At 44.1% G+C, this 10,598-nt stretch overlaps 1 protein-coding gene across 1 annotated transcript in view; it reads left to right on the forward strand.

The window, feature by feature from the left end:
• Positions 1-9,943, forward strand: part of LOC125293106 (cadherin-4-like) — a 309,928-nt gene extending 299,985 nt beyond the window's left edge. Inside the window, exons 16-17 of the mRNA XM_048240782.1 lie at positions 1-47; positions 3,880-9,943. The exon at positions 1-47 is cut by the window's left edge and continues 118 nt beyond it. Of these exons, the coding sequence (XP_048096739.1) occupies positions 1-47; positions 3,880-4,086 (254 nt within the window). The 3' untranslated portion in view covers positions 4,087-9,943. The remainder of the gene's footprint in view (positions 48-3,879) is intronic.
• The last annotated feature ends 655 nt before the right edge of the window (positions 9,944-10,598 follow it).

Genomic DNA, 10,598 nt, shown 5'->3' on the forward strand with positions numbered 1-10,598 from the left:
GGCCCATTTTGCCCCACCCAGGGGACATCGGAGACTTCATCAACGAGGTGAGCGCATGCACACAGACACCCACGCACACAAACACACACACAAGGTGCCTCTCCACACACACACACACACACACACACTCACAAACACACACTACAGGTTGGGCAAATCTGTCTCCTGCTTTGCTTTTCACTTTACTCCTTCTCTGTCTTCCTGCTGCCTGTCAAGCCATATACAACACATGTGTTCTCACTGGGGGGTAGAGATGGACTGTGTGTCAGGATAGGAGGACCAAACCAAGTGAACTGTTCTATAGGCCCTGCTGACCTACAGTGAGGCCCATACGTATTTGAACCCATGCTAAAGTTTACTAAACTAAAGCTAAAAAGAAAATTATAAAATCATCTTTTGGAAATGATCTTAATCAAAAAATTAAAGGAAATATCCAACCTTTAAGGACACCACTTTTCTTTGTGAATGAATAATGTATCATAAATAAATAAGTGTTCTTCCTTAAAATACAGGGGGCATAAGTATTCGCACCCCTATGTTAGATTCCCATAGAGGCAGGCAGAGTTTTATTTTTAAAGGCCAGTTATTTCATGGATCCAGGATACTATGCATCCTGATAAAGTTCCCTTGGCCTTTGGAATTAAAATAGCTCCAAATCACATACACTTCACCATACCTAGAGATTGGCATGGTGTGTACTGTATTTCAGTTAGCCTATTAACTGGTTTGATGCTCATTGAGCTCAATGCAAATGGGGCGTGCTTCTGGCAGAGTGTGATGTTCCCATGTAGATCAACGTTCCAGAAGTGAAAAGCGTGCTATAAAGGCATGACTATTGCCTATAGTAGCAACCGGGTGATAAGCGGGATAACGGCCTTTGAGTAGCCTAGAAATCTAGACGCACCCTAGCGGCGGCAAATTAATTTGCTCAGCCTGTACGTCTAGTATCAAACCATAGGAATTTCTATTGGCTGACGCCGTGGACGTCATCCAATCACAGCGCTCTATTTTGTTAGAGAGTCTTAAGGCAGGCTTAACAGGATGATGACAGTCCTACGACGGTGAACAACAAGGAAGGTGGCTATGGCGAACGAAGAGCAGTTGTTTGAATCAGCGTTGGCGTCAACTTTGGAGGAGTTGGACTTGTGCTTTTCTTTGAAAGTTGAGCAACACAATGCACTTAAGTCATTCCTTTCGAAGAAGGATGTATTTGTCGTTTTGCCGACCGGATACGGATATGGTCGTAGCTCTAGCCTATTGCATGCCTAGGCAGTTTGAAAGACAATTCTCTGCCCGCCCCTTGGATTAAGCGAGGTGAATGGGTCGATTCCGGACTATACATTTCAATGATATAGGATGGCCCGCCAGGCTAGCCTTTGAGGTGTCCTGTTATATGGAATTAATGGACTTGGGGCAGAGGCCTCCGCTGCGCGTCGGGGAGTTATTTGCCCCTCGCCCTCGTCCATTAATTCCGTATAACAGGACACCTCAGCGACCGTTATCCCTTACACAGATTAATTAGAACAGAGGCACTCTGAAGTTGAAAAAGTATAAAAAAAAAGTCTTTAATTTAACATGGCGAGAACTGGTTAAAAGCACATGGGTCTACACGTTATGGCCATATTGGTGAATAACTATTGACCAATCATTGTGAGATGTATTTTGTAATATCTTTATTATAATTATGTTTCCCTGACCAGGTTTCTCTTGGTCAGTGGCGCTATGCATTTTAGGTAGTGTACGATAGCGATTTTTAGACAACACGCCAGACCCCTCCTTAGTTTCTTAATTGACACACCCCTTGGCATGTTGCTGAAAAAAAGAGACGTGCAAGATAAGAATAAACTTTGCGCTGGGATAATAATCCGCTTTCCGCCAAAAAATAGGGCCCATAATTTAAAAGTGTATCACATTTGCTAATTTACAGAGTTGTCTCTAACAGAGTTGACAGATTTGTCTGTTAGTGCATCATTTTTTTCAAATAAATACTTAAGTCTTACAGGTTTAAGCTCAGCGAATGATTGTCATGTTAACTAACATGTGTTCCATGACTATAAAAAGTTTAATGATTGGTTTCTCTCTACACTTGAAATGTACCCCAAAGTATAGAATGACCCATATATACTGTATATATATATATATTTTCATGGTTACGCTAGAGAGAGAGAGAGAGAAAGAGATAAAAGATGGTTACGCTAGAGAGAGAGAGAGATAAAAGATTCTCAAAAAAGAGAAATTACAGAGGCACTCTGAAGTTGAAAAAGTATTAAAAAAGCCTTTAATTTAACATGACGAGAACTGGTTAAAAGCACATGGGCCTACGCGTTATGGCCATATTGGCCTTCATCAGGGCATAGAAACAGGAAGTAGAACAAAGCTTAAAATGGACACCCTTAGGTGATTAGTGGGTGGAGCCTTCCATGTGACCAACTAGTAGGTTACCAAAACACAATTAATTGACAAAACACTGACAAAGAGACATATCTCTAGAGAGAAAGAGAGAGAAGTAGATTTCAATAAAAGCACACCAAAATGTCCATACTTCATAGAAAGGGGGAAAAGTCACATTCCTCATTAAGGCCAGGGAAAGAGGTTGCCTTAAACATTCTAGTTTTCTTAATTTTCAGTTTGATCTCAGTAGCTAAACATGGAGCTGCATGTAGCTTTTGAAGCATGTGATCCTCCTGCTTCCCTTCTGTATGGACTGACACTTGTTCTCTGTCAGTACCACTCGTGTGCCAGCGCTGGGCCTAGCATGTGCTGTCCAGCTAGCTGCCTGCCCCAAAAACACACCATGGGCCCTGGGACTCCACCTCCACCTCCCAACCCAGCACTGCCCAGCCCAGCCCAGCCCTCTCCCCGGCTGCCTGTGTTCTTGTAATTGACCTGTGTACACAAGCGGGCAGAGGGGAGTGGGTGTAGTCTACACTGGCAGCATCGGATCCCTATTGTCCCGTTTATTTCCTCATCTTCGGGGAAACGTTATGGTGATGAGTAGCATACCATCTCCGGCCTGCTCGGAATACACGGCCTGCCCGGGAGCAAGCTGGCAGGGCTGCTGAGTGGGTCTGGTGTGGAATACCGAAGGAGGGTTTTTCCCTGTCTTTGTCGGCACAATAATTTGATTTGATTTGACAATTAATATCATAAACTTTTGGTTCATGAAGTGCTAGTCTTGCCATGGTGTGTTGCATGATATTAATATAGTATTCAAGAGGTAGCCATAATGGAATGTGGACTAAATATAGGTGACAACAATTACAGCATCAATAGTAGGCATGTTTGAAATGTCTAAACCATTTAAAATGCGGGGGCTCCAAAATCTGATCTGAAGTCTAAGGTGGAGGGTATAGTGTTGTTAGCATTCCTTTTGACTTCTAGTCGATAGTGCTCCAGTCACGTTTGGAACTACCTGGATCAGTTTCTGAAGTTTTAATTATTTGCTTGCATTTCACACATCCCAAGCATAGCTTAGATCAGCTTAGTTGAACCGCAGGGATTTGAATAAATGGACAAGAGGAGTTTGCGGACAAGGCTCTGTAGTTTTGCAATAAACAAGACAGGCCAGACAGACATGTTAATACTGCTTAGTGTTTAAATGAAGAAGACACACGTGAGGAACATGGTATTCGATAGCACTCAAATAGAAAACACACGCACACACACACACACACACACACACACACACACACACACACACACACACACACACACACAAACGTAGACACACAGTTTCTTTTCCTTTGAATCACAATATTTTAAAGCAGCGGCCAGTAACTGTCTCGCCCCCCTTTTGAGAACCCCTGCTGTCCTCCCCGTGGTGCATTGCCTTTCTAAGCCACGCCGGCTAACCCCCTCCTGTGACGTTCTCTCCGACAGGGCCTGAGGGCAGCGGATAACGACCCCACGGCTCCTCCGTACGACTCACTGCTGGTGTTCGACTACGAGGGCAGCGGCTCCACCGCCGGCTCGGTCAGCTCGCTCAACTCCTCCAGCACCGGCGACCAGGACTACGACTACCTCAACGACTGGGGCCCGCGCTTCAAGAAGCTGGCTGACATGTACGGTGGAGGGAACGATGACTAGAGCACCTCTGACTCCCGACACCACACCCCAGCCCAAAAATGAAAAATGGAGGTTCCCACACCCCCATCACCACCCAACCCCATGCCAACTGGCCAAGCTCTCCAATCACAGAGCAGGACTCTCTTAACAGCCACACCCACAACCCACAAAACAACCAACCGATTCAAACCAACATTTACCGACACGTCATGAAACAGACAAGGACTTGACAGAGGCATCTTGTGTACTATCCTCTGCTGACAGTCTTTGAAAAACAAAAAAAGACAAAAGAACATTATGTTGTGGTTCTACTCTCCTTTCTTTTGCATTCTGATTTTAACTATGATTTTTTTCTCTCTCTCTTTGATGAAGGCTTGTGTTCACAGTATTTTACTTATTTGAGTTAGCCCTCCGTAAGTGCAAGCTTTTTTTAGATGTGTAAGGGATGCCAGTCGCTCCATAGTTTCTGCCCAGCTGCCCTTACCTGCCACATCCCTTTGCCCATGTCCCCTCATTCGTCCTGCAGTCCTCCACAGACAGCCAGGTCGAGTTGCATTCTGCTTGAGGAGACTGAAAAGTAAAAAAAAAATAAAAATACTCCCACAACATTCTCACGTGAGGAAGAGAGTGTATGAAAGGGAAAGAGTTGCTATCTCACTTAACTTGAATTCTTCTGAAGAGAGAAGCGCTGTTGTTTAAGAAGTGCCTTCACTGGTGCATTTCTTTCTTTCTTTCTTACTTGCTTTCTTTGTTTTGTTTTGTAATTTGTTTTGTTATTTCGCTGTTTGGAACTTCGTCAATCTCAGGATTGGTTGGCCACATGGATGGCTGGCGTGTCCCCAGTCTGAAGCCCCATCCAGCGCCCCACCTCCGGCCCAGTGCAGAAGCCTAATCGGCTGTCTGGCTACTGAGTTGAGATTTGGCCTTGGGATTGTAGGGTTACCAGTAGTGTAGACAGAATCATGTTGTAAGTGCTTCACGTAAGTTGTCTCCTTTTTATTGCGTGCTTTAAAGAAATGGGGATTAGTTGGGAGAGGACATGGGAGAAAACAGATTTGTTTTTTTGTCCAAAGGCTGAGACGGGAGTGTGCTGAGTGTGAGAGCCTGTGGGTTGGCACAGCAGAGACGTGCATTCCTAATCAGACTATGTGTAAATCCTTTAATCAAACTGTGCGTGGAAATTCAATGATTGTTGATTGTATTGATACGTAACGTGCAGAAACAAGCTGTAGCTTGGATGGCTGTTCAATTTTTGGATGTCCACCTGTGTGTGTGTGTGCCATTCTGTGTGTGTGTGTGTGTGTGTGTTTGCTGTGTTTGATCCATCTGCTGAAAGCAGGACACTTTAGGGCAGCAAGTGTATGTGTGTGTGTGTGTGTGCGTGTGTGTGTATACTGTACTGACTTTGTTAATTTGTTAGGAAGGATTGGAATTGGTATTGGGCGAAGCCCAAAGGTAAAGCGGCTATCGTGATTAAACCTCTCTTTTCAGAGGTGACACGATTGGTGTGTGCGGAATGGGTGGCGGGAAATGCATGATGTTTCTCCCCAACACCCTTAACGTGTTACTCTAGTGCGTAGGGTTGATTATTTGAATTGATTAAACCAATATATATAAACTGTAAAAAGTCAAAACGATGTACAAAAAAAAGGAAGGAAAAAGATCCTATTTTTGAAGTGTTTAGGAAATCTTAAGCAGTTGGTGCTCAAGTTGATGTTTTTCTTTTCTTTCCTGTGCTGTTGAGAGGGTTACAGAGCACCACACCCAAAGTACTCAAAGGTCTCTGAGCCTCGACTTCTCTACCCCTTTAGAACCTGCCTCCGCAGGGGTTCTTCTTACTGATTTACCCCCCGTTGCGGTTCAAATAGACGATTGATGACTCCTTTTCAAATCATATCTTTCTAAAGTCACAGTGAGCCAGTGAGATCACAGTATGACAGTGAAACTGCCTGGATTACACGTTTTCAGTATCATTAACCCTGAAAGCTATTTGTTATTCTGATACTTTTGGGGAAAATGTGGTTGTTTTAGTCTTTTTCTAATTGCCAGTGGTTCGCGTGATGACAGCTGTGTTCTCAAGGGATGAAAAAAAAACTTCCACACCACTCTGCCAGTGAAATACTCGTCGTAATTCTCGTAAGGCCTACCCACCAGTCTCCAAATAGACTAGGCAGCAAGTGCAAAATAGTTCCTTTGTGTGCTGTAACGATTAGATATGCAAACTTTTGCCTTTACCTTTTTTGGAAATCTCAGCTTCCCCCTCCAACCCACAGTGTTCAGCACCCCCTGTTCTCTGAGCCATTTCCCTAGTTAAATATGGTAATGCTATATGACTGCAACAGGAGTTCTCTCCACAAGCCATTACTGTGGTAACCCTGGGAATAAGCAGGAACAGGGCCCGCCAATCCAGGGGGAGCCCACCTCCTGTCGGGTCTTTCCCAGTCAGTTCAGTCACGACATCCTTGTGTCAGAGCCACTATTGATCACTATCATCATAAGAATGTGATGCAATCTGTCAGCTCATACTGATATGAGCTGATTAGCGACACCTGTGAGGTGTGGGAGAGAAGGCCTCCAGTCCAGACTGGCCGATGACACATTGTGTTGCCACACGTTGGCTCACCCCATCTCTCCCCTTTGGGTGCTGCCACCCATGTAACAGTGATTCACATTTCAGGACAGTATGCCTTATCGATTCCTGAGGCAGGGGAGGGATAGCACAGGATTTGTCATTTGTGTCGTGAAGTGGTCTAGTCTTTTCTCCTGCCTTTCCCCCTGCTGTCCATTGTATCTTAGTTAGCAGCCTTCAAGGTCCGGCTAGTGCCATTGGCCAGTCTTATTTGTCAGTGGTCAACATGGCTGATGGTGTTTCCATCCATGTTTCCAACTAAAGGTACTTCAACCTCTTACACCTTTTATCTTCAGACAGCCATTGGGCTGGTGGCGTCATGTCATTGTGACCACGTTCTTGGTGTGACCACGCTTGCCATAACTTAGACCCCACTGCTGTACCGAACCGTCCAGAACCGTGTGACCCTACGACTACCAAACCCCCCATTACCCACACCACAACCCCCATCACAACAAATGCCTTGCGTTAGCCAATGAGCAGGAAGCCGTCGTAGTTAGTTCAAGGTGAGCTTTATGTTCAGTGCAGTGCAGTGCAGTAGCTGTGCCGTTCTGGAGATGCCTCTGCACACTCACAGTTCCCTGCAGGGGATGTGGCTTTATCATATGTTCTCATGTCTCATTGCTTCTGTTTCGCTTTGGCATAGCAAGCCGGAGGGCACACACACACACACACACTCTCTGAAACAGCCACTGCAATTTTTTTATTTGTATGTCACAAACAGTTGAAATAAATGTAACTGATGTATATAAACTTATTTCTTTATCTGTTTTTTTTTACCACTACACATGTTTTTAACCATCATTCTGTATGAACTTAGCTGGTTTTGTATATTCTCTTAGATTTCTTTTTTTATATGTATTTCACTTTTTGTTTTGCTTTTTTGTTTGATCGCAGTGTTTTTGGTTATTTCATGTTGTTTATCTGTGAAGAATAGCAAGCTTCAACACAGTCAAGAAAGCCATTTGAGTTTATAGTAAACTCCAAGGAATTCTAAGCCTATGGCCAACCCATCTAACCACTGTTTATTGTTGAAAACATAGTTGTTGTATGCAATTCCTTTCCCCAAAAACACACACTCCAAAACACATTCATGCACACCCAGAGAGAAATGCTGGGTCTAAAACCCTGTCTGCATCCAAAATCCATCATGCTGCGGTGCTATCCAGACAGCTCAATCCCCTGCCGCCATTGTTCGCCTCGTTGGTCTATACCTGGTGCCGCGTCAGATCCCCTCAGTCCGCTGTCTGGGAAACAGGAGGCAGAGCTGCAGGCCCTGCGGCCCTTAACGGATGAGGGGAGAAAGGCGAGCGCTCAGCGCGACACCCCAAAAATAAACACCTGTCTCCCACCTAGCCACCCATTTTTTTCCGCATTTGAGTTCGCTGTATCTAAAAATGAGTTGTTCGCTTTCAGCAACAGTCATTGCTTACGGATCAGTCCGTGGGCTGCAGACAGTTGGATAGAGAGAGAGGACAAGACTAAGCCATACAAGGTGCTCATATCAGCAGACAAACCCCTGGCTGGATGATGGAATGGTTGAAGTAAGAAATGGTGCCATCACGGGAGGGTGAGCATGGGGCAGAAGATCATGGATTGACAGACTTTTCTCCACGTATTTATTTTTTTTATTTATTGACAAGTGGGAAAAAACACGGATTGTTTCTGTATGTTGTGGAAGTGGCCTGTTGACTGCAGGTTGTCAGCGGGGCTAAGCGGCGTGAATCTGGTTGCATGGGGATCCGTGCGTCTGTCTGGACGATTTCTCACCGTGCGATTTTGTTTTTTGTAGTAGTGTGCATTGATTATCTTGAGTGTGTGTTTGTGTGGCAGCACATCAGTGTGCGTGTGTGTATGTGTGGGTCTGCACACTTTGATTTGAAGTGGCTGAAAGTTGATTGGCTTGTTTAACAGTGCCCTCTAGTGCAGTGAGAGAGAATTGCAGTCAGGCGCGCCACTGTGTGCTTCACAAACTTCACAGCTGATTCCATTACATGGGAGTGAATTATGTTTTGCCTCTTCTCCCAGTCATTTCGTAGCCTACGTGATGAAGATTCTGAGCAGCAAATTTAACTGGCGTAAATAAAATTAGGAATTAATTTGGAATAAAATTCAAACAAAGAGCTGAACCACATACAAATGGAGATTGAATTTTGCCAGGGATCAGTCAATCAGGATTTGATGTGGCAAAATATCCATAATTGACCATATTATTTATAAGTGAAGCCATGCAACAATTGGTATAAGGCCATAATGTCAGTGTCAGGTTTAACTGTAGCCTACTACAGACACTGCAGAAAAAGCAGGAGAAGCTGTGTTGGTTGATGAAGTCAGTGTTGCTGCTACACCATTTTCAGAACACTGAACTCGACTACACAGCCATTTTAATCCTCTCCCCTCTACCCAGCTAAGTAGGCCTCGCTATGTTGCGACACAGCCCCAAAAGCGGAGTGAAGTTGTCGGAGGAGGCGATTCGCTCCAGTGTAATGGAAACAAGCTATAAGAGGAGCCGGCCACCAGAAAGTAGGGCAAAGTGAGTTTCTGGCAGGCCACACATCTCTGGACCTCACACAAACCCACGGAGCGTGCGGCATACTAAACAGCGACATCAGACAGGGTTCGCGCTCGTGCTGGGAGCAGACAAAACTCAGTCTTAATTGGAGACGCCCTATGTTACTCACATTTGTGTGTACATAATGTAGTAATTGCTTGAAGCTAAATGGCTAAACAAGTTAGGCGAAATATATATGTACAATTGGAGCTTTTTTTGCATGTGTCTTTTTATAACAGACAAAGTAATTATATAACAACTATCATACAGAACATTTTAAAAACGTGTAGCAGCCCGCATGACCGAGGTTGTTTCCAGAGGACGTTTCTGGAGTGTACTATACTCACATCGATTCCAGAGTAAAAATAAAACATCTAAAACAAAAATAGAAAAAATACACAATCATTGCACAGTTATGAAGTTAAAATTGACTTTTTTGTAAACTGTCAACAGCACAAATATTTTGTATTGTTGTTTGTACCATTTTGTACCAAAAAGAGAAAAAAACGCATAAGAAAAAAAAGGGAAAAGTTTCTTGTTTTAAGCGTGTGTTTCTAGTGCCACTGCAATCTTGGTTTCCAAATCCAGTTGAGTATGTACGCAGCCTTGCAGATCAATGGTGTAATATAGACGCTGGGCTGGCCCTTCCCCTGCCAGTGTCACTGTGTTATATAAATAAAGTTTCCCCTCATTTTAAATGCCTTGGCCTTTGTGTGCTTTTTTTGCACTTTTACCAAATCTCATGATATTCATTGTTGGTATGAAGTATATGGTGAATACATCACTTAGTTTTGTATGAAGTATATGGTGAATAGATCAAAGTTACAGTTACTTTCACACAGCATAGAGACATTATTCACACAGCATAGAGGCACCTAACCCCTCACTGCTCCCCGAGCGCCGCTGTTGATGCAGGCAGCTCACTGCACTGGGATGAATGCAGAGACCAAATTTCCCTCACGGGATTAAAAGAGTATATATACTTGTATAGTTCTTCAGTTCTTTATCCTGATCCTGGAACAATCAATCATGTTGCTTGTTAACCGCATTTAATCATGATCTCAAAAGGACTGCAATTCAGTTTGGGGGTCCCGCATACCGGGTAGAGAACTCCCACTAGCACATGGGCAAATGCCAAGATAACCGGATTACAAAAATCAATCTCCTTCTGTTCAGGCATCAGGGAACTTACCTGTGAGAGGGGCGGGGGGTACAGGGTCTTTGAGTCTAAACACCGTCAATGCCAATGTGCTCTGTCAATCCCTGTACTGTAGTTACCTGATCAGAGGCCTTGACAAACTGGCAACAGCTGTTTCCTAGGAAGTTTGAGTGGCTAGTCCCATTTTTATGCAT

The sequence above is a fragment of the Alosa alosa genome, chromosome 4 (assembly GCF_017589495.1).
Source record: "Alosa alosa isolate M-15738 ecotype Scorff River chromosome 4, AALO_Geno_1.1, whole genome shotgun sequence".
Classification (NCBI taxonomy): domain Eukaryota; kingdom Metazoa; phylum Chordata; class Actinopteri; order Clupeiformes; family Clupeidae; genus Alosa; species Alosa alosa.